Below are 25,347 nucleotides of genomic sequence, written 5' to 3' on the forward strand. Positions count from 1 at the left end.
CCACCTCGTTGTTACATCTACTCTTCGCTTTCCAATATTGCGGATGAGATTTTGTTCCGTTGAAACTATGGACTCTAAAGATGGGAGCGTCGACTTGCGGCAGCGATGCGATCGGTTGCATCTGGCTGCATGATGGGCGCGTAGAAAGGTCGACTACGTAGACATTTCGAACGAAAAAACAGAAAGTCAAAGACACTATGTTTAAGCAACATCTCGTTCGTATTTAATTTAATTACCGGCAATAATAATAATATCAATAATACAAATAATAATTAATCAATTGTTATCACAGCTGAAAAATAAGACTTTTAGCCTACAATAATGTTACTTACAGTTTATACCGGTACAGATATATTCATTTTTACACAACTGTAAAAAGCTCCATCATTCGGCATATACAAATATGTACAAAATGATAATCATATATTTTCACTGAGTAACGCAAAAATGATTCGTTAAATACTGCGATTGAATGTTTATGACATGAAGATGAGACTTGAAAATATCAAGGTAGATAGGCCATACGTTAAATTCACAAATGAAGAAAATACTATCGCGTTGATTATGGCGATGTGAAGGGCCACTAATCGATTTGATATTAACCGAATTGATGAAAGGAATATTTGTAGGATTTATGATTTTGATCCCTACGGCGAGTTACTAAACCCAGAATATACGTGCATTGAAATTGATTTGAGATCAGGCACACTACATCGTCGTATTCACCGAGCATTACTTAGCTTCAAATACTCACACACGGTCTCAAGCTCATATACAGCATTAGAGGTTACTACAAAAACATTAAGTATCCATATTTAACTAAACTCAAACGATTAGAAATTCCCCAAGCGTTATCAGGTGAAATCTACGACTCATTTTTAACTGCATAACCGGAGAATCGATGAAGCTCCATATATCATTATTGTCACTCAAAAAACAAAAGGATTTTGTCACGCAGTAGTGAGTTTAATTTAATTCTTCATTCAACATTTTCTTTTGACTAAGCTTATACCTAATCAAATTCGTACCTCAAACTGTGGAACTGGTGGCAAAAGTAAAAGATATGAAATCATGTTTTCATGCCCATACATCTTGTCCATCCGTGTAAATTGTTACTTGATTTCCTCTTGAATATGAAGATGATTATACTTATTTTTTTCTCACGGCAGCTAGTTTCAAAATGATCTTTATTTTATAGTTCGAACACCGATGATTTGCATGTAAATCTACACACGTAATCCAAGTGACTTAATATAAGCCAACACGCAAACATATAGATAAGCATGCATGGACACCATTCAGAGGTAAATATTTGTTCAGAAAAGGTCTATCTGCTGCCGGTCTTAATGGAACCATGAAAGTCCTCTGAATTCCCGATGGAATTTATAGGATATTTTCGAATGTATTTGGTACTTTGCCTATGATGGAAAAAATACAGTCCTTTGCCGGTTCCTACAGTTTCGGGATTCTGTGCTGTTGTTGTTGACGGTGCAAAGCTTTGGTATCATCAGAAGTATAACTCATCTTCGTAGCTGTATTCTAGAAAGCAGACAGAAACGTAACAACTAATGAATAGAAAATAGAGAAATAAGAAAATATGTATTCTCTTCATGGTCCGATCCAGCGTGGTGTACATGGTAATGAGAAACATAAGCGATATTTCCCGACGATTCAACGTTGACTCAGTCCGTAGCACATTTTTAACCGATTCGATCCGACCTTGGGATAATCATCTTGGCAAGTAGATTACGCTAAGATCCGACCCATTCGTCGATTGGTTCTATAGGCCCACATTACACATGTATACCATTCTGGATCTACCCTGAAACTCAACGCAAGGCGGCACAGCTGAGAATATCTATCTTCGAGCTTTTGGTTACGTTCATTCGTGTCATCAATGATTTTACGTACAGTTGCTGAAAGTGCTTTTGTCGAATTTCTCTACCGTGTTGCATGCGTTGAGCTTGACGTATTAGATGAATATACACAGGATATAGGGGAAATTATTTTCAAGATTAATAGCAACGAAATGAGAGTTAATTACTGTTTACAAAAACAACATTGAAGCCATGATCGTCAATGTTGGAACTGACCGTTGATTGATTAATGGGTGGTTATTGCGATGAAATGAACCGAATCAATTTCTGGGGCCAGTCCGGACAAATTTTCCCAAAACCCCTGCAGATTTTCAATTTTGCTTAAATCAAGACTGGTTTTCTGATCTCCGGGCCAAAATTTATCACGTAAGGGGAATATGTAACCGGGATTTATGGACCAAGTTGATGAAAGCTGTGTCGTAGTATAGATTACATAGTACGGTAAAGTGACATGCGACAAAAAGCAGTAACGAATAACAAGGATTAAGCGGACACGCAAAAGCGAATTATAGATGAAAGCATAACGAAAAAAGCATTGAAGTATCCGTACGATGACAAGGGTAACTGTATATACAAAAGGAAACATGCGTCATAAGCAATGTGAATAATTCGGGAATTTTCTTGGCAGGTTTTTATGTGAAGCGTTTCAACCTTACGCTATTCGGACTGAGCTTGCGTGTTTTGTCCATTCTGCGGTAAAAACCTGCGAAGAAAGTTTTAGATATTGTGTACATCATTAAAAACGCATGCATTTGACATAAAACTATCTACTTTAAAATGTGTATATACAACATGCAGTAAATGCAAAACGAAAAACGCTTTATCAAAATATCAAATATATTTGTTTTAAAATCTCGCATTAATGAAAAACATAATATAACAAAATGACTCGATGACAAAATAATAACAGATGAAACATGAAAGTGTTTATATACATATATCTTATGAAACATGAGTAAAATTTAAGTAGATGCTCCAAATAGTTCATTTATTCAATAAGAAATTCCATTTTTATCTAGAATTTACGAACAATAGCTTTTTTTCTATATAGATTCAATTACGTAGTCAACGTCTTTATGAACACAATGTATTGATATGTTTACAATTCACTTCTATATATATTCGTTATATTCGTAAAAACATGCATATTTATATACATACAATGTGCGCAGAAAAACTACAAAACACAATATGGACTCCGTTATTCCTCAAGCATGGTTCTGACTGGTGATATAACAAAAATCGAAGTAACACTACACTCAGGCTCCGGAGAGATATTCAAGATATTTGCAGTGGGCGACCCGAACTTAGAAATGTCCTTTTTGTTACGACGGACAAAGAACCAATTTCACTTGTGCGGCTTTGTCGATATGATAGATGTATCAACCAAATGTTTAGTCACATCAGGGACATTTCTCTGGTCACGTATAGCAGTTGAATCGGTCCCTCGAACATCGGGAGGTACATACATTCTACTTAGCACCACTAGTGGATAAACCACGGATAAACCATGCCTGTTCGGAAAAAACGCAGTCCCAGACATCCCAAAAACATGCAGAACATGCAAATCATGCAGCATTCCACCGGAATCACTTGGCACAGGAGTTACAACACTGACCCGATCAGTCACATATTACAAAACCGAGGACCGATGATGCATGCAACCATCCTTATATGTAATAATACTTTCATCAACTTTAACCCCGATTTTGATCTTACAACTAATATGTACCCATTTTACAAATTATCGTTTATCGTTACCAGATAGCATGAAAAGGAAGGTCGGTTAGGTTGGATGGCAATGAATTACAAATGGAGTAAGATGGTTCGGGTTATACAAAATGAATGGCACTCATTGCCTTACTGGTCGGGGAATTAGAAGTAGCGGAATGCACGATTGTCGACCTGCCAGTAACTAATGGCATCATTCTCATATTGGAAACTGTTGGTTTGCAACCATCAGGAGTCGACATACGCCTAGGTTTATTATCCTCAGTCTCCTCCATATCTTTAGCAGTGAAGTGAATAACATCTTCGGTATCGAATTCAGTCGTGCTGACAACGAAATCTTTATCGTTGTCTTCTTGGATGCTGAGCAACGACGAACTGCGGAAATCGTTGACTGTGAATGTACGCGATTTGAACACGGCGCCCGATTTCGGTCCCGGGATTTTGGTTTTGGGTTTTAAAGGGTCGTCTTTTCTTGGAATGGCTTGGACCGAGTCACTGACATCGTCTGATGTCAAAGAAAGCGAGCACGCTGAATCCGAATCGACGAAACTTAGTGGAGAATGGGAACTGTGAGTTGTCGATTCTTCAGTCCATGCTACTATAGGCTGAGGTGAACTCTTCTCTTCACATGGCTGTTTTTGAGTTTCAACTTTTATTTGAGGTGTTTTGGGTAGATTTCGGGTTGCTGTTCTTCCTCTTATTTGAGTTTTTGTATCCCTGCTTTCAGGGCTTGGCGACCTTTGCCGTACGCGATTAGGAGCCGGGGATTGTGGTCTCGATCTGCCTACCGGTATTCCAGGAGAAGGAGGTCTTATTCGACTGGAAGCAGGGCTAGGCGGTCTTATGCGGCTTGGACCGGGTGACTGAGGCCTCGTTCGAACTGGAGCCGGAGACTGAGGCCTAGTGTTTGACACAGCCTCATTTATCTTCTTCGGACTGGGCGATTGTGGTCGTCTATTTGGTGCAGGAGATTGGGGTCTAGTTCTATTTGGTGTTTCGGGCATTTTCCTTGGAGATTGCTGTTGGGTTTTGGTTGGGGTTTCAACAAGTTTCTTTGGGCTAGGGGATTGAGGTCTAGTTCTATTAGGTGCTGGTGATTGAGGCCTTGTTCGAGGAACTGGGGATTGCGGTCGAGTGGTTCTGTTAGGGCTTGGTGATACAGGCGTTTTCGTGGATGGAGTGTTTGATATTTTGCGGTTTGGAGCTGGTGATTGTGGTCTCGTACGTCGAGGAGCGGGAGATTCTGCACGTTTAGATTGCTGCTGAGATACAGACGGTGACTCTGGACGAGATCCAACACCTACCTTACGTTGAGGAACAACCTCGGTTTGTTTTGTTTTACCGGGAGACGGGGACGGAGGACGATGGATGCGGGATGGTGTTGGGGATTGCGGGCGCTTTGATATAGAGGACTGAGACTTACTTTCTAAACCACTAGGCGATGATACAAGAGACGAACTACGGTCTCTTGTTGGTGTTTTCGCTCTTGTATTAGTCGGTATCGACGGAGAACTCATTTTCCGCGGTACCGTTGAATTAGTCTTTCGTTGTTGTTGTTGCTGCTGCTCCTTTTTCTGTTGACGATATTTTTCTACGGCGGGTTTGATTTTATCGAGGATTCGCTGATTCAGTTCGTCTTCCACCGCGGCTCGGGCGGTTTCTTGTTCCTTGTATTCCTGGAACATGCGCTCCATCTCTCGATACATAGCTGCGTTGCCGCCGAGATCCTCGACATCATCTAACGGTGGCGCTAACGAAACCGCAGACGGTATATTCTCTAACGACAGAGCAGACGACCTGCGGGTTTCTGATTTCGGTCGAACTTTCGAAGAACTATCGCTAGCACTATTTCTACGCTGCCTATTCATGTTCGGAGGCACGGTTATCGTGTCGTCTTTAGTTTTCCACTGTTTCATAATTTGAGCCGATTTCGACAATTGTAAACTGCCGCCGACACCGGGTTGGGGGGTTTTGGCCCTCGGACGATCCTCGCTCATACGACGCCTCGTTGCATCGGAAGTCGGAGTTTTAGCACGAGTCGTGCGCTCCGCCAGCGACGTAGTCGAACTTCGCAGACGTTTTTGAGCCGCATCCGTTTGTTGACGAATCGTTTCGAAAGAACCGTGAATGTTCATTTGTGTCGTGGAAGCGGATCGTTGTTTTCTCGGCGTAGATGGCGAGGAACTGGCGCTAAGACATTTTGATTGTAACGGTCCGGTCGGTGTTTTACTACCAGCCGGTGCGGCGGGAAGCTGTCTTCTACTCGGTTGTGGTGTGGAAAATGGAGCAGGGGACTGTCGACCGGATTTTTTGGCACTTTGCGGACGAGTTCTATTCGAGGATTGTCCGTCGTTAGACGGTGCTGGTGACTGGCGCCCAGCGCGTGTTGCGGACGCAGATCGCGCCGTTGATGGCCGTGATTGTCTAACCGATTCGCTACTTTTCGGTTCCGTGGCCCGAGCACTGCCTGGCCTGAACCCGAAGCGATTAGCGGGAGCAGCGACCGTTGGTTCGGAATTCTCCGCCTTTTCGTTATCGATAGTTCGAAATTGTGATTTCACTCCGACCAAATCTGCCGGACGATTCGATCGAGGCGAATGGAAATCGTTGCCGTTAACAAGCTTTGTGTCTTCGTTGCGAGTAGGGCACGATGCTCGGCGCCGCGGAGAAGACACTTGACTTTCACTTGAATACGCTTCGTCTGTGCTCACATCAGATTGTGTCGTTGTTTTAGCACTCATTTTAGCCGGTGACGGTTGCCGTCTAAAAGAAGAAAGCATATATTTTAATGCAGAATTTTTGGATTTGAATCTTTTAACTAATGATATTGTTTTTCAGCTTTATCGCCCCGCTGGATCAAACGCAACGGTTAATATGTATAAAAACCACAGTTGATGATGAGTTTATCTTAACTCCATTATCAGAAAAACAAAAAATTTTTTTATACAATCTATGAACCGAGTATTTAATTAATTGAATACTGAGATTCATTTCAGTCTACCAGTCATGCAACGGTATGGTATATGATGAAATGTGTGAATACATTGGTCAAGTTTGGAAGGGGTCAAAACTTGTAGGATTAAGACCCTTCCAACACGTGTTATTTCTAATGCCAGTTGTAAAATCAGTGTTGAGACGTTGATTAGTCTCGTGTTATCAGTGATAAACCAAAATAAAGCGATCGTCATATATGTCTAGTACTATATATCGATAGCTCGACATAATTAGTGGCTTAGTTATCAGTATTGTGCGTGTAAACAACTCTTCAGTTCTGTAAATCTACCATATACACACGAATCGTATCCAAATTCCACATATTTGTTCGGACTGATGTTAGCCTATACACAAGAGCGATATATACATATATATATATATATATATATATATATATATATATATATATATATATATATATATATATATATATATATATATATATATATATATATATACTATCGAGAATAGCGTATACTACGACGACTTACACGAATTCATTATTATTCAATTGATTGACAACGTTTTTATTACTCTCTCTTCGTTTTTGAGTCATAGCAGCGCTTGGTCTGTGGCCTGAAATGGAAGAGCGTCACAGATGAATGAAACTGATCGTAACAAGAATCCATATTCCATTCCTCATCACAATCATCTTAGCATTTTCATTTACAACGTAATGAGACATTACAGGTTAAGAAATGCAGGACACACATATAAGCATCCATCGATATGGCCTTCGTTGTTCTGGAGATGGATACAGACGTTTGCTTTTATGTTTTTAAGTATGCCTTGATTTTTATCACTATTACTTAATTTTCTGCTTTGTTCCACATAATTCTGTGGCCAGTTACTCATAAGTAGGTTAGTGAACCAGTGGATAGTTGACATAGTGACAATAAAAAGTTCATTGTTTCTGTGGCATTTATCCGCCGGTTATCTGTAACCAACTTTTGAGCAACTGCAGCCCTGGTCTTTACAGGCTAATAAAACATCTTAGTTTTTAATGATGATCTCATCTTAGAATCACAATAGCTCATTTCTAAAAAGGTGTTTTCATTAAGAATACTCGATCATATTTATACCCACCGCTGGCCCGACACGAGTCGTGTTTATTCAAATAGTTCTCTAACGTGTCCCATCCTCCTCCTACTCGAACCATCACGTGATTACGAAGAATCTGTAAAACGATAACGTTTCAAAATATTAAACCACAAATTAAGATGACGAAAGAGGCAGAGGTTCGTCCGTTTCAGCGGAATGAGTAACTCACTCAGTGATTGGTGAAACAGGCATTCGGGTTTAAAAACAATGAACCAAAAAAATGTAAATATCCTTTTTATTGTCCATGGAAATATACCGTATAATGAACCAGGAAATAATATGCGGTTTTAGATTTACTTCATATGTCATAGGATAAAAACCCGTGAATAATGAATGAATGATAGAATTTATTTTGCATTTCAAAATTACATTACATGATAAAGAAATTAACAAAGTTTTGTATAAATCTTTTTTTTGCAGTATAGAGTAATAAGGAAATACATGAGACTCGAAAATCGATATATATGAATCCGAGCCCCCACTGAGTCACTCATAACAACCACCCAACCCTATCATGAACATAGATTGCAGGCTAGCTCTGCTGGCAAGATTGTGTTTTCATAAAGATTGGGCCTCAGATGCCAGTTAATTAAGAGAAACCATCAAAAGTTGAAGTCTGGCTATAAAACTAAATCGAAAGTAACTATTCATCACGAAAAAAAATATGTTATACATTGCTAGCAGGTCTAAAATCAAAAAGCAATTTCTTACCACCATATCTCTTAAAAGTTAAGTTCCAAGCAATGTTACAGCAGGGAATGGTTACAGTGACATGTATATTATCGCATTAACGACCAAATTAGATTTCAGGTTTATATATATATTAGATTATCTCTGACGTCACACCGGTCAAACTGACCGCTCGTCGTGTGAATTAATCTGATTTTACTTTGAAGTGTGATGTTTACGATCTTCTTAAACTTTCTAGGAAACACGTTCACAAATATTGTCAACAATGAATATACTAACAGCTACAATTTGAGGGATTAATTTTATGATTTTTATGATTTCGTGGAGATTTTTGTTGGTCACGATCCGATGGCATTTCTCGGACGTTGTGCGTTCGTTATATCCTATTCGAAGAATAAGCGCTGAAAACCAAAAATCGCTTAACTGTTTACACCAGGTTGCTATTGTATTCTAGCGGTCAAAGTGACTGAATTCTAAGTAAGTAATTTTATCACCTAATTCCGCTGACGTACCTTAAACTGTGCCAAAAACGTCGAAAGTACGAAAAACCTTTCAAAGGATAAATATTTACGAATGATTCTAACATACAAAATAGATCCGTACCGTTTTTTAAATATACCTGTTGATCGCGATGAATATGGTCCAATATTTATAGAATTTCAAATTCAGAAATTCAGACTGTAGAACGTCTTTGTTATATTTATGAATGAATGGGTGTACGTCGAATATTTTCGCAGGGCGATTTATTTGTTTTGTCGAATGACGTCACACCGGCCAGTGATTTTATGTTTGCCCTCGAAAAACAACCGTTCCTATGCGCACACTAATGCCGAAAGAATTTGTATTCCCATGAAAGCTTTTTATGGGAATGCCCAAAATCTATTCGAAAAATATACGATTTCCGATGTAAAAGTTATGACGCAATTTTCGGATATATCTCTACTTTACGATGTATATACTAGTATTTGTGCTTTCTCGATAATCCGTATGTTCATTCACTCAATAACGAACTACAATTGACTATGAATAATTGGTAAATCGAATCGTGTAAACCGTCTGTAGCTACCATACAAAAATTCTCCCTTCGTAATTTTTTAATAATACATTGGAAATGAATATTTGATGATAGTAATCAGCAAGCATACGCTACAATATGCTACAAAACGATTATTGAGATTTGTAAGTATTCGAAATGACAAAACGCAAGCTGAAAAATAATTAGTTCATCTTGGCCTTCTATAATATCTCCGATACTATATCTCTGGCATGGAATGGATGTATTTGTGCCGAACTACGTGCCTCGGTAATAATCTTTGAGAAAAAAGGTTTAGACAATCTGTTTGAAAGAACTTCGTAAGGAATTGATTAATCTATAAATGGAAAGTTCATTGAATGAGAACTGCTCCGCAAAGCCGATCCCTGTCAGCGTATAACCACGTTCTATTATGTGAAAAACACATAATTTAGAGAGAAAAAAACACGTACGTAACCTCGAAAGGAAAATTCATACCTCATTTTACCGCGGCTGATCCTTTAAACAATACCGCACGTAAAACACAATTACTAGAATTACATAGTTATTAAATTTTGAAAGCGTTGATTGGCACCAGTACTAACAGTAATTGAATGGACAATAGACCCGACCAAAACGCTTCACAAATATGCTCATGTTCTGTCCTTTTAAGGGGCATTATGCTTCAATGTATACACGCGCGCACATACCGTACGCCTGAATGAGATTAGACAACGAGCGAATCTTCGAGAAAAACTCGTCAAATACTGAAAAGTAATACGTCGACAACAGTGTGTCGTCTGTTTGTGAATTGTGTGTGAATTGTTTTGAGAGCATCGGATATTCAGATAACGAGCCGATGATTGAATCGCGATATTTCATTGTAATTGATTGACACCGATTTTGAGTAAAAAACAATTCGACCTGATTATCGGTGAAAGACAAGAAAAGGATTTCTACGTCTGTTTACCGGCATATGATATCGAACTACAGAAATCAATTTTCGCCCGCGTCGTTGGGAGCCGTCAAGGAATGCGAACCCAGAGTTGACCCTATAATTTTCATACTGTCCTAAGCTCATGGAATGCTTTTTAGACAGTAATGTCCTTCTTTATTTCATCGACGAATTCTTTACAAGTTTAGTATCAATGACAAAACGAAACTTTATAATCGTTTCTAAACCTTAATGATCAATAACACAGAAAATAAGAACTGAATATCAATACCCGTGTAAGCACAGGATATCTGCGTAGTGATCGAAATACATAGATTCTAAATTTTTATGATTGTAAAAATTGTCAGGTTAATCACCTCTTGCGATATCAAAAAAAGAAAAAATCAGTCAGTTACTTTACAAATATTTCTTGAGTCACCTTTCTTTTTTTCTACGCAACCTACCTACCGAACGACGCAGCGCTTTCGCGTAACAATCCACCTGAACAGTCCAACACAGCACTGCATTATTATGATTTGTCATGTAATGGCGTAGATTGTTTTAAACCCGTTCAGACAAATCAAGCGTCACTGTAAGCCCCCTTTCTGTGCATGTTAAGAAATTAGTCTGGCCTTGGGGGGTACTTAAGCCAAGTTAGCTCATTACGTAATCAGGACTCGACATTCGCGTTTCTTTTAAAATCCATCGCGGTCGGTATCCATCGCGTGGCAGACCGACTATGCTAGCCCGAGCTAGCCTTAGCTAGTTGTTGGACAACATGGACTTCTTCCTCATTGTCAAAGTAATAGTAATAGATAAGCTCAATCCAATACCGATAAGTAATAAAAAATTATTCTAAAAATGATAAGCATTTTTTCGAATTAAGATAAAACTCAATCAATGATTTCAATAAGACATCGAAATTCTAATTACAAGTTGTAGTTGACAAACTGGTCCGATGTTAACGATAAACACTTACCCTAACGAATATAAGGGTACGGTTTTCGCCGACCATATACTTTCCTTCCGATACTCTGATAATAGCGAACTGTACAGGACAGTTGCATTGAGCTGCCAAATCGCGAACCTATGGTAAAATACAAAATTCATTTATTAATACACATATTATTTATCATTCATAGGCCTAAATGACGTAACCTTTCGAGTCAGAGCCCATCGACCATCTTTTTTCACTTTCTTCATTTTCACTCAACTATTCTTTTGGAATTCGATCTTCATTGGAAACGCGTTGTTCATCAGTACGCAGAATTTTGGAAAAATATTTTTCAGAAATTCTGTCAATAATTTTTCCTGTGTGCAGTGGAAGTATCATCAGTGGAATTCAAACAGGCATCTGTATACAATGGCATAGCGCATTCATTCATCCCAAGATACAGGTAATTTAAAAACCGGCATGAAAACCTCAAATATCCGCAGAATGTCTTTTACGACTCATCAGCCTGATCGTATCTAAAATGTATCTGAGCCAAGTCGAATACCACCTGTAGAGTCATTCAGGTGCATTTCACAGAGTGATAAAATGCTGAAGTCGTTTGAACACTTATACGAACCATCGAAATATCTACAAGTATTGTGCAAGTAAATTAAATGATGGATTTACGGAATTAGGAGCTCTTGAATGATGGACTTGAATCGACCGATGTGGTCCGTGCCATGGTCTCTATAATGCTTGGAATGGGATTTGAGGATTCGGTGCGGCCGAAATAGAGTTCGATTTTTGGAAAATGGCGCAGGGATTCGATTCGACTGTATATCGCGTTAGGATTTTGATGCATAGATATCGGACGTGTATAAATATATGTGGGAGGCTTGTAATAATAAAGATTTATCGATGTTATTCAACAGCCACCAGTACCACCGCGCTACCACCATCAGAGGCTATATCAGCAGTAATCCCGTGTGTGTTGTTGTTATCGAGCGATTTCGTGACAGAATAGCGATAATTAACCAGTAATTGAGACGGTTTATATTTCAAACGCAACTTCGCATTTGTAATTTACGGCAGTGACTATAAAATCTAGGCCGGCAATCGGAATCCCTGTTGTTGGATTCGGGGATCCGTCAACAGGTTTTAATTGTACCAGCATCGTCACAGACGGCTGTTAGTCACTGATAATCAGAACTTGTTACTTTCGGTCATTTCATGACTTAGCCCTACATGATACATATCACACGAATTGTTCTACCTTTACATAGAACCATGGACTCTATTTTAGAGTTCATGGTCTATCTGATAAGACGAAGTCCAAAAAAACATTCACCAAAAAATCTAGCCTGAAATCTATCTCACTTGTATTTTGCACTCAAGTGGAAATAGAGAGTTTTACAAAGCTTTAAATCTTTGTAATGTTAATCAAAACTATAGGACATTTCATCTCTTAATACTTAACTGGTGTAGAGCACTAGAGCTCGAGTACACGAGACGCTCTCGAAACTTATTACATTTTCCCCTACAAGATTTCCATGAGTAGTGACAGCGAATGTATATGGATGAATTGAAATATTGCAACACGTCAGCTGAGTCAAGTACGATGCTTAATGTAAATTAGTCTAGTTTGATTTTTTTCTACATTTACACGCACGTTTTAGCATCGCAATAGGTTATGTTTCAGTTTGCCGTAACTTACCATTTCATCTAATGATTTCATATCACAGGTTTTCTGCTGGACAAATACTTCGGGCATAGTAACTTTCGGTTTCGGAGGTTCTTCGCCTCTGATCTCGGCATCGATTTCCTCTTCCATTTGAATCAGGCACGGCACCAACATCCCGAATTTCGAACCTTTTCGCGCCACCTCCAGTAAACACAGAATAACGTTTTTGTCATTTTTCCTGTTCACTAAATCCTCGGTTTCAAACAGCAACACATCAGGAATACCGAGCTCGCGACACCAGGAAATGTAATTCGCTATGTTATCCCTGCTCTGAAACGACTTCGCTTTCACGCCTCGACGAAACACCGGAGGTTTATCGGGGATTTTCAGTTTATTCCGTAACTGTTTCGATCGATAGGTAAGCCCGGCAGCCGGGTCCGCGTTCCAGGAATTGTGAAAATCCTCGCCGCAGTCGGCCCTGTATTCCTCGGCGTTCGTTTGAACATTATTTGCATGTTCGCACAACAAAACCCCGGTTTCTAACTTCTCGAAGAAATTATCAACATCCACGTCTTGATTATACAAACAATTTAACCATTCGGCTAAATCTTCTTTCATTGCGTATAAATACTCCTCGGTGGATTTAAACGGCTGTACGGACCGTTGTTCGGGCACGAACGACCCGGGCTCGGTACTGGTCGGGCTGCACGAACCGACCCCACTGTCGATGTCGCTGTAGTTGTCCGGATACAGCATTTTGAATTGGGCGATCTTTAAAACGAATCGACGATCGAAATGTGATGGAAGTTCAGCTCATAGCGTCCTTTGTTTCTTTATTGTCTGCCTGGAAATATAGAAAAATCACGCGAGATATTACTGAGATGAATTCAATTTCAAAGCTCAAAGAACAAACTCGTAAACGATGAGACCAACGAAAACCGCTATAATAATGTCGCAGATTCAAATATGTTATCACACATTTTGCCACCGCCGGAGAGGTGTTGATGATGACGTCAGTGTACCGTCTACTAAGTAGCCCTATCTAAGTGATAATTTCCTATGACGGAGTTGCTTATAACAGTCTTTAGATTAATAACCATTTTACAGTATGATAACCTACTATTACGATTGGTCTTGTCGAAATTTAATAAAACCTATTTAAAGATTTTCGAGATTTTCTAATGACAAATGACAGGATGTAATCGAAGAAGAATTTTCAAGGATCTAACAATTTTTCTTTGAATCAAAACCAGTAATCGACGATTTCCCCGTCGATGTATATACCCTCACCCAGACATGTCACCCAGAACTGTCCATGATTCATAAAACAATTACTTTAGCCTTTCGTATCGATAAAAATGAAAGCGGCGTGTGAAATTAAACCCCGAGCAATTACATCCATCGCAAAATTCGGAACACTTGCGGAGGGGAAGTACGAGTACTCACAAAAAGTAAATACTCATAACGATACCCAAGAGAAAACGCGCGCTATAGCAGTATTGTTTCCATGGTTACTAGTGGATCAGCGCCGAAACCGTAAAAACCTACATGAATAATGTAGCGCCGGAGTAGATCGTCAACCAATTGTCGATCGTCCCGCACGAAACCAGCATCGAAACTCATATATTATATCTGACCGACTAAAATAAGAATCTTCGTTAAGTATATCTGTAAATTCCGTCGAGTCCATAAACATATAAATCACGGACAAAAATGTGATCTTTTCTGCTTGAGCGAGCTGCTAAATGTCGTAACCGGGCAATGTCCAGTCACGGGTGTAAAATCCGATTAAGGCCACAACAAGCGTCATCGATGATAGAGAACGAGACATTGCACATAATATGAGAGAAAAACTCGTCATTTTTTCTCACGAATTACACGTCATTATGTTGCGTGATCTGGGAACGCATTTGTGAAAAACACTCACACGACGCATAAGGTGACGGTGTCTCCTAAAAAACAACCTCTCCCGCGCGGAAAGCGAAATATAATAAGGGCCCACACGACAGCGACCGATGTGTTTTCTCAAAAGGAAAATATACTTATACAAATAGCTGACTAAAAATACTCGTGCGAAATCATTGATCAATCACGCGGTAATTTTTCGAATCTATTTTATAAGCATAGATCGCTTGGGTTTGTTTGTCGTAAACTTTGCGGCAATTGTATTGAAAACAAGCTTTATTTTTATCACGCATTATCTCCTTCTCATGTATGATATATGTACGTATTCTAGATATACGAATGTATATAGTTTACATTGCGGTTCTTTACGAAATGGTTCTTATCCTCATATCAGTAGATCATCGGATGTATCAAGGCATGAAATGAAAAAAAAATGAAATTAAAAAATCTCGCATAAGAGCCGAAGTAAAAAGAATTCCTTTGTTTTCCTCAAATAATAAAGTTTTCACTTACCGATTGTCTGGTGCCGTGAGATGAGCGTCCAGTCACAGATGGCCGTGGTATAATGTACTCTAATTCTATCTAATTATGATAATAAGCCACTTATAGGCCACATCTGATTATCAGTTAGCCTTATGCCATTTTTGGAAAACTACGAGGAAGATTTTTAAAAACGCAGCAGGCAATAACGCTTGTTGGAATTTTTCTTAAAAATCGTACAAGAATTAATGTTTTGAAAGTAAAAGCGTCACCTCAGGAGAAGAAAATAGACTATCCGAAGAACGTCCCAACAGCGTCAAGTGGTGGAACTGAGAAAATTTACTTATATATGCTTGTCAACCAGGTCAGAACTATAGTAGAGAAAAACAACGTGAAAAATTCTCCCTTTCACTAATGACAATGAAACTGGTATTTAGTATATTTGCCCACGTTTCATAACTAGATAAAAGAAGTATAGTTCCAGTTGGAAAAGCAAACCAGATTTACCAGGCGCTCCTATATATATTTTGGTCGTATAAACAAGAAAAAATTTAAAGGAAGCCGTGAAATGTATTCATTTTCATAAAACCATGGGGCTATTTCCAGATTGGAGTGACAAGATAAAATCGATTTTGTAGAACCAATTTCAGCTAGGATTCAAAGCTATTTCGTTCGAACTTAAGAAACTTCGAACTTCGGTTTTAGATTCAGTACTGCCTGAGCTGCGAGGGCTATATACACGAGTCGTCATTGTCTGGTTCACAATGGGCTTCTCAGAAAACGTTTGACTTTTTAGTCTAAAGAACACCATAGAAAATACAAAGCATTTCCGATATATGCTGATATTCGTCGCATAATCATCCACAAAAGGAACATGAGTTATTACAATCAATTATTTGTACGTAAGCAGAAAATTAGCTTTTAGAGGATCTCTATAGAGTTTTAAGACGAAAATGGAAAATATAATCGAACATGTACGACAACGGCCATTTGTAAAAAAAATTTCTATAACTTAAGAACGTAAGACGGTTCTAACGAAATGTGTCCATTATTATTAGCTGATCTATCAGTCAATTTTCTGGACAGTTAGCACATTGCCTGGAAATCACTGCTGCGAAGTAAAGCAATTAATAAACCCCATCGAGTTACTTATAAATAAACGTTTTTTTTTTCATTCAGAAGAAAATGTAAAAAACATTCAATTCATCCATGAATAACTGCCTCAAAAGACCTATGTGAACTCAGCATGAATGTAGCTCCCTTACTGCATGCATGGTACACGATTCATTACTTATTTCGGGTGTTTTGGAGAAGGCTAATTGGCGACACGTAGGGTATGTCTTATCGCTGTTATCACTGCGTGTGCTGGAGGAGAATGACAGCGAAAATAATTCCCAATATTCGAGTAGATATCCGCAGTCGCCCGGGAGTCTGTGCGTTCACGGTTTCATTTCGGATCGGATAATACATGGACAGCCAGGGAGTAATGAACGCTATTCATCCGTATGTCGAAATGTGTGTATGTAGAGAAAATACAGCATTTGCAGAGTTTAGGCCGAATGAAAACAGGAAACGTCACTACAAGGAGAAAAATAATTGGCTAAAATTCTGCAACGGAAAGGAGTTGTTAGTTGAACGCATATATGAAAATATCCATAATGGAAACAAGTGAAGGATAATATACATCTCGAGGAGATGGCCCTACTCTGCGCTATTGCGGTTACGAGCTTTCTTTTGTTCATCGTAGATATAGTCACAAAGATTATTTTTCCAATCCTATTACAAAGACAACCTCATAAACATATCTACATACTGCCTCGTCGAGCTTTATAACAGCATAGGGAAATCATAACACAGATGGAAGCTTGAAAATCAGCGGGGTCGATGGAGACGTCTATTTCGGATGTAATATTGAATATCTATACAGATGAGATCTATATACAGATATTTAATTAATTCTTGTGGTGGTTGGCGTCGTGTAGTTAGTGGAGGTCGTGTCCTTGCCACGACGGCGAAACATTTTATAGCAGAAATATATCACATAGCGAGCGACTATACGAAACAATACCCAAATACTGCAAGCAGCGTTCCGAGGATCGGGATGAGAATTGTTAAGTATTAGTTGATCAATATAAGAACCGAAAGCTTGCTGTATGGGAATACCATCCCTCATGTTATCATCCTTTATCCTTAAATTCCCATAGAAGAATGTATCTCTCCTTAAAAATAGTAAAACGAAGCATAGCATTTCAAATGGAAGAGAAGATAAAAGCGGTCTATTGATCCAAGCCTTTCTTCTGGAGATGTTCAGTGGCTTTTTGACATTTGGTCGTTCATCTAAAATACCACGCTCCCAATTGATTTCTTTTCGGTCGAGAATTACCGAGTAATTACTGGCAAATGAAAGGACAGAACGCTGTCTGCATCGACCCAAGCTTCGAGCAGCGGAAATGACATTTAGACGTCTAGAAACAGAAAATTTAAAGCGTTCGCGAAGTAACTGATCCCAGTTGTCAACGGATGTGAAGCTTTTCTCGGCTCAACGTTTCGCGGGTTTGATTAAAACTCCAATGCTTACGAACGGAAAAGACTTCGATTACTGAAGCCAGGATGGATGAATTCCCATCGATGAAGTGTAGGTAGGACTACAACATAAAACGAGCATCAACGCTAGGGGAATATATCGAGTATACTATGGTTTGAAAAGAGTAAAATTCGATTACTTTTTATTGTCAATGGATATATTTACTTTCCATATAAAACGCGCCAACTTCGGGGTACTTAACAGTGAAAAAAGATGCGGGATAAATTAAGCCTCGACACTGAGCAAAATTGAGCTATCATTATTAGTGATATTTGATTGTGATCAATGAACAGACTCGTGCTGGTACGCGCGTGAGAGCATCTGTGACTATACAGATTCGTCTGTCACACGAGGCCTTATTCTCCTAGGGTTCATAGACAAAACGTTCTACACAAAAAAGCTACCATTTCAAACATATACGATATATCCAAATCGATATCTTTTCTAAATTGAATACAATTAGGTGCACATGTTTGTTCAACTAACCGTACGTACGAGTTAACCTCTATAAAGCATTTGACACAGATAAAGCTGATGCGCCCGAAGCGGGGGAGAGGTTCTTTTGGCATATATACATGTAAAATGCAATTTACAGGATCAGCTGAACGCAAAAAGCGTGTGCATGAAATGAAAACAAGAGACGTTCATGACGATACGAAAATACTACAATGCAATCTGTTGCTATTGCTATTCAAACAGACTCGAAACGACGTTATTCTGTAGCTGCATCAGATCGGTGGTGGAATTATTAATTTATACAAACGCATCTGATGAAACATTCACGCACCTTTCTATATAATTCTCTGAGAATATATTCCAATATGAAAGCTTGGTCGGTTATGAATTTGCGATAGACTCCAACACCAGGCGAATCCGGAACATAGCGAGAGGCTGGTCACTCTATCGAACACTATGGATATAAAGTCGTTTATGAGACACGGTTTAGCTATGTGAACAGATGGGTTCATAGTCGTTAATTTAATTCTCGACGGTCATTGTGTCCTGTTGAATACGGAATTCTTTTGACATTTCGTTCATCATTCGTTGGCAGCTTGACTCCACTTTTAATATTCGCGACGCATACGTTCAATATCCCGTCGCAAATAAGAGCTCTTGCACCGGCAGCATCAGCGCAGAATTACATGTTTTGCTCTATCTAATCCATGTACGAAATGATAGAATTTTTTAATTTTCTATATCAACAGCTATTACAATAAATCAGTTTAGACCAATATCATCGATATTTTATCAATTTAATGTTACATTAACTTCCTAGTTAGAATATAGATATCTACATACATGGAATTCCCAGACATATATATTGTATTTATTACAATGACACTCCTGCCGCGGCTGAATCCTTCTTTTCTTAAAATGTGGAGGAACGTCCGTTTTAGGAAGTACAGTACTGTAAATCGACGGCTAATATTAACAACACTGCCGGTGACTAGAGTTAACTTGAACTAGAATTAGACTTAGAGGCCACGTGTTTATTTTATCATATTTACCATTTTCTGATCCGAAAAGTCGTACAAAAGGTCTCAATTCAAGTTAAATACACTCTACATAAGAGGATTGTGAACTAATTAGAAATGAAAATGGGGCTAATTCAATGCGCATTAAACCGTCTAGAATTAAAATTCGAATGCTGTGTAAAAGACATAGGCCTATGTTGGCACACATACATACATTGTTTTATCACATATAGGCACTGTACGTTATTGAGATATTTTTTTCAACAAACGTGTTCTTTTATGAAAAAAAGGGATTCATGGAAACATGATCTACATACGCAGTCGTAACCGGGTCGTATTTGGCATATGTATTTTTATTTCCTGGCAATCCTACCTCATTATGTGTATGTTCTAACCGCATCCGGATAAAGATCGTACTTCGCACCTTTACACATCAATAGTTTTTGTTCCATTTAAGTGCGCCATTTTATATCAAATTATTTATCAAATTTTTTTTTTCAGATGCACATTAAATCCACGAAGCTTCCATACCGCAGTCAAGCGTGAAGATGGACAACATTTTGAAATACAATTTTTAAGAAGTTGAACCATTCGCAGAATATCTAGCCTATAGCCTATGTTCCTTGGTTTGATAAACATCTATTCCACCCAACTTTCATAGAACGTCCGATTAGATGTTCTATCGGAGTAGTACAAATTCGACTCACGGCATTCAAATCTTACGGACGATTTTTTGATGATTCAACAGCCCACTTAACTCACAAAATATTCGATGATAAGATAGGAGATAGGCCTATAGTCCCCACACGTGTTACAGTACCGTGTACGACAGCCAGTGAGTAGTAATAATCACACATCCGTACACGAACTTGTGTGCGGCATTGTGGATCACATCATTGTTAGCTTACCGTCAATTATGCAGCGCGAAATTACTCCAAAATAATCAACTATCTGGGCCATATCAGACCTCGCGTACAAATAAACCATACATCGACGGCAACATTCGAAAACCGTAAATACACAATAAAAAAAAAAACGGCCGTGTCACGTGTCATTTAATTGCTAACGCAAATTTAATTTCCGTCAACAAGGCAACAAATATAGAGAAAACTACGAATTTGTAAATGTAGATATTACCTTTAATTTGATCCACAGTAAATGGCCAACCGTAATAGTCCAGTAAATTGCCTGACATCGTATAGGGTCTGTTTACGTGCAGTACAATATATATGCGTCGATTATCCGACCCGTTCGTTTCTACACGACGGCCATACACTTTAGATAAAGCCTAAATATCTCGAGCACATTAAGATAAAGAACTAATTCGCATATGTTCAAAAGCCCGGTTAATCGCTGACAGTCCTGTAAAACTGGATTAACGGGACGCTTTCGACATGGGTGCTGTGGTGTAACCACTCCACAATGCTGAAACAGTCAGTCGTTCTTCACGCGCCCACGGACCAAACGAATTGTACAAATCATGCCTGTATTAAGAATTCCGCCGAATGATTAATCGAGTCAAAAGACAAGATAACTTATAACAATATAGCTAAGTAAACAAATTAATTTCAACATAGAACCAGGGACTCTAAATCCAGTCCATGATAGAACCTACCAGTAAATGCGAATCCATCCCAATCCATTCCATATTCTTGTTCTACATAGGCAAAAGCTACTCAGGCGACTATGATTCCGACCTACGGGATTCTGAGTCGACGATAATAAAAACAAAGACTACAGGAGGCCGTGGTGAGTCAAACAGCTGTAGTAGGTTTGTACTAATAATAAACTGAAAGCCTGTCATCGCTAAAATACTCTCACACAGAACTCCAGAACAGAAACTGCAATGTTATTACGTAATTGAGTTTGAATCTCCCAAATCGGCTTCGGCTCAATCAAGGGATCTATTCATTTCCCATGTTCATACATACATACATTTTTATGCGTCGATAGATATAAGAAGGAAACGAATGAATATGCACTATCCGTTATACCCGGCCATTACGACGGATTTTCATATTTTTTTCTAGTTGCGTAACCGCAAAAGCTTTGTATACAAGATGAAACTGTTTCGGCGAATACTGACTGGTAAATTCTGTTCAATACAATTCAGTTGTTACTTCGACTAAACCGCTGCTGGTAATGAATAATGGATGCTGCTTTAAAATTCAGAATAAAAAAATTAGCGATTTATTTGGTTCTATTTTTCAAGTGAACCTGCAATTAAGCAAACAGATCTTCCAAAGTAAAGTGGAAACCTTTAGTTTGATTTTGAAAACACACGTAATATGCCACAGAATAAGCGAAGCGTTCCCCTAGGCTGTACAGAAACTAATACAAATGTACTAACTGCTTTTCGAACCTGTGAGTTAAGTAATAATAGCTTTGCAAAAATGAAAAAGAAAACCAGGTGCTGAAAACCGATGATCAACTTAAGTTGCAGGTGTTTCGCTGGAATAGACGGTTTAATAAATCCCTCTCGGGTTTAAACCTTGCTTCATTTTAGACGTTCGAAGCAGTAGTGTTGATCGAAAGCAGGGGGTAGGCTACTGTTTAAAAAACCACGTCTTTTGTAATTTGTATCTTCAAAGAGAAAGAGCAACTCGTTAAGGATCTCGCATGATTTTTGCAATCACTGCAAGATGTTAACAGAACAACTTTACTACTGAGGGTTACGCCAAAGAAAAAAGCTACATATATCGATTGTTAAAGCGTTAGGATAAACACGCCCCATCATGTCAGACGTGGCAGTACAAGGAGCTCGAACAATTCAAACAGATTTGTATCATGTAATCTTGTGCTCAGTTGAAAATATAGCATATTGATTTCCCGAGGTAAATTATCAACCAGTTATATACATTATTAAGACCATGTGTTAAGCAGACGAATTATATATCAGCCGTCGAACTTCAATGAACCCGATATGGATTCTGAATCATTGCCTCCCGTTCACCTTGGATACACTCTCATTGACCCCATTCAAATAGAGTTTCGATCTAACTGTAGTTGCCAGATATATGTACCATCATTTTACATGTTACCGTTCATCAAATGATTTTGCAAAATTGTGAAAACTAAATAAGTACAGCTCCTCAGTATTTTTTTTCGAATAGGTTCAATCTACATATATAAGTGATACACACGTGCAGTAAGAAAATAAATATTCTCTTGGTATTATTTCGTTTCTTTTTTCGAATTAATAAATTCGGTGAGGATTATATATGCATGTCTGTCCACTCGACTGGCATAATCAGAATCGGTTTGCAAAAACGAATTGACCCGGTTTGAAAAATCTCCATGTTTAACAACTTATAGTTTAAAATATCAAGCTTTCTAATGAAATTCGGCCCAAGAACTGACGATTATGATGTTTTATACCTGTTACATGATGTTTCCACTTTGAAGTATGTATATTCCTTCATCAACGAGAGACATTTGTCTCTCGTCCCCAGCTTCTGAATGCTAAACGGCTACAGCAGCACTCCCATCACTTCCATCACCAGCGGCAACCAACCTCCACGCTGTAATGCGAATACTGAACTAGATGTTACTGGTACTGATTCTGAACTGCTAGGTCAGTGTGCCACCGGTAAAACGGTTCATAATTCATTTGTACATGTATGTATAGCCGAGAAATGTTTTTTTCTGTTCATATATGAGTAGATAAAAAGTTCCCACGCAAATCTATTATTTATGTGATATAACAAGCAACGATTACGTATAATGATACATTAAACAATCTGGATTCTAACTCATTTGGTCTGCCTATGTCTTCATGACCCCTTTCCAACAAAATGATTGATTTATCTAATGGCTTCGCATTTACAAATGTCGATGGGTTTGTGACATTTTCCAAAAGCCGGGGACACACGCAAATCTCGAACGGCGTCTGCGATTTAACAGATTTTTCGGTCGGCTGCAGGGTCGCATGCGAAAATCGCACCGATCAAACATCAATGTTTGATACTTTCGCAGCGAATGTTCGTAGTGCTATGAGTATAGCCATATATACAATTATATCTTAATGCTATTGCTATTCTCCTTGATATTGAGGTAAAATCCGTTTTGTCAGTTGATTTCATTTAGACGGAAACGACAACGAATAGTGAAATACATGCATTTCTAATATCATGTACATCAGACTAATTCGCCATCTGTATCAGCAGTGCAGTGTATTCATGTGGCGGGCCTTCAAAAGTAAGAATTTGCTGGAGAGTTAACAACAGAGAATATAGTCGATGGTATTTGACGAGTTTTCAAAGTAATCAAGTGATAGAAAAACAAGCCAACGCAAAAAACATTTTTTTCAATGAGTCATTTTCTAAATGTATGAGAAATTATACAAGGAATAGGCTTTATTGTGACAAGGATCGTTTCAGAGGTTATAGATGGTAAACTGTACAACTTCTTCTTTTATCTATAGTAGCTGATTCGTGTAGTGGGTGATTCGGGCAATGCTCTAAAAGATTTTCTGTACGTCTAGAGGCACGATAAAAAATTGTTTACATTGGCCCATTTTTTTGTTTGTTTTCACGCGCGAGAATTCAAAACTTTTTGTTTTCCCGCGCAAGAAAAAGAAAAATTGGGCAAGTTAAGAAATTTTTGATTGTGCCTATAGCCGTGCAGAAAAATCTTTTGACATGGCTCAAATCGGCAACAAATTCTAAAGATTAGATTTTTCCGCGATTTTTACAATCAATCGATGGATGCCGAGTCGCTGTAAATAAACATCAATTAAGAAATATTCATTAGAAAAACCTGAGAAAACCTGAGAATATACGAAGGTATTTAAAAAAATGAAATCTTGATTCTTACTTGCGTAGACTTCGTCGGATGGTGGGCGTTCACAATAAATGTCAAAGAAATCGGTCAAATAGAATTTGGATTGACACAAATCTGTAGAAAAAAACTAGTTCAAGTTAACTCTAAAGACGCTTAGAATTTCTAAGAACTTTATCGGAGAAAAATACCTTGAAAACTGCAGTCTTATTTGCAATAATATAATGAACAGATTTAGTAATTGTTTGTTTGAATAACTGAAAAATCCACGTTGAAATATTGCTTTCAAAAAAATTCGAATTTAATTCAAATTTTATTCTAATTTTAGATTGAAAATTTTGAATTTCAAATTTTAAAAGGATGGTTAAAGTCATTGAATTAATGATAACTAAGATTATGATATTTATAAGAATTACGCAATTCGACGAATCTAACAACTGTTCGTTTATTAACCACATTGAAACGGCATTTTGGGATTTTTTCAGACCATATTTTTTCAAATTGTGTTAACATCCTCTGCTCTTGTATATGATAAGAATGAATTCGATGTCACAGTCCACGGATTAGAAATCGACTGCGCAAATCAGTTCTTTTTCTATAAGACCTTAGACGCACTGAACAACCACGGTCCGTGAAACAAGCGCATCTTGAAATTCCGAATAGCGGCTCACTCACATTGACAATCACGTCTTGACAACCATTTTGTAAATATGTGCTTACTACAAGTGTCTTCGTTGTATGGAATATTTGAATATGAGTTGATAACCTTTTATAATCCTTATTATTGTATTATGTGCATTATATCTATAATCTAAAAAGATAATTCTTACTCAAAATTGTCTAAGTCCCTCGATGGACGAAAGTGAAATAATGCTATTATACATTTATCCTGGGAACAACACGTCTATCTATTTCTATTTCTATTTCCAATTGGAAAAACGTCATTGCAAATCAAAGAAAATAAATTCTTCTAAACGTTTCTAGCTCCTATTGTTTATATTTTTCTAGATATTCTAGATTTTCTCAATTAATCATATAGCTTCGAACGTAATTCAATAAATTTTCATTACGTAGGTATATCTTTGAAAGCTTTCGTGCAATGTGAGAGGGCCAACTGAAATATAGGTGGAGAGTTTCTTATTTTGTTACAAGTACTCTTATACTTACGGT

The 25,347-nt window shown here is 38.1% G+C and overlaps 1 protein-coding gene across 7 annotated transcripts; it reads right to left on the reverse strand.

Annotated features, from left to right (window-relative positions):
* Window positions 1-221: 221 nt before the first annotated feature.
* LOC141898613 (uncharacterized) lies at window positions 222-22,900 on the reverse strand. Of its 7 annotated transcripts, XM_074784617.1 has the most exons (8): window positions 14,503-15,105; window positions 12,988-13,798; window positions 11,319-11,426; window positions 7,689-7,779; window positions 7,094-7,178; window positions 5,032-6,371; window positions 2,534-2,580; window positions 222-1,539 (listed from the first exon to the last, which is right to left on the reverse strand). In XM_074784617.1, the coding sequence occupies exons 2-8, from the start codon at window positions 13,708-13,710 to the stop codon at window positions 1,453-1,455; spliced, it is 2,481 nt and encodes an 826-aa protein (XP_074640718.1). In that variant the 5' UTR covers window positions 13,711-13,798; window positions 14,503-15,105; the 3' UTR covers window positions 222-1,452. The 7 variants fall into 7 exon arrangements, with proteins under 7 accessions (XP_074640718.1, XP_074640719.1, XP_074640716.1 ...); XM_074784618.1 differs by lacking the exon at window positions 2,534-2,580; XM_074784615.1 differs by lacking the exons at window positions 222-1,539; window positions 2,534-2,580; window positions 14,503-15,105 and adding an exon at window positions 22,777-22,900 and having other exon boundaries at window positions 2,737-6,371.
* Between the last annotated feature and the right edge of the window lie 2,447 nt (window positions 22,901-25,347).

Source organism: Tubulanus polymorphus, chromosome 2 (genome assembly GCF_964204645.1).
Source record: "Tubulanus polymorphus chromosome 2, tnTubPoly1.2, whole genome shotgun sequence".
In the NCBI taxonomy this organism is placed as follows: Eukaryota; Metazoa; Nemertea; class Palaeonemertea; order Tubulaniformes; family Tubulanidae; genus Tubulanus; species Tubulanus polymorphus.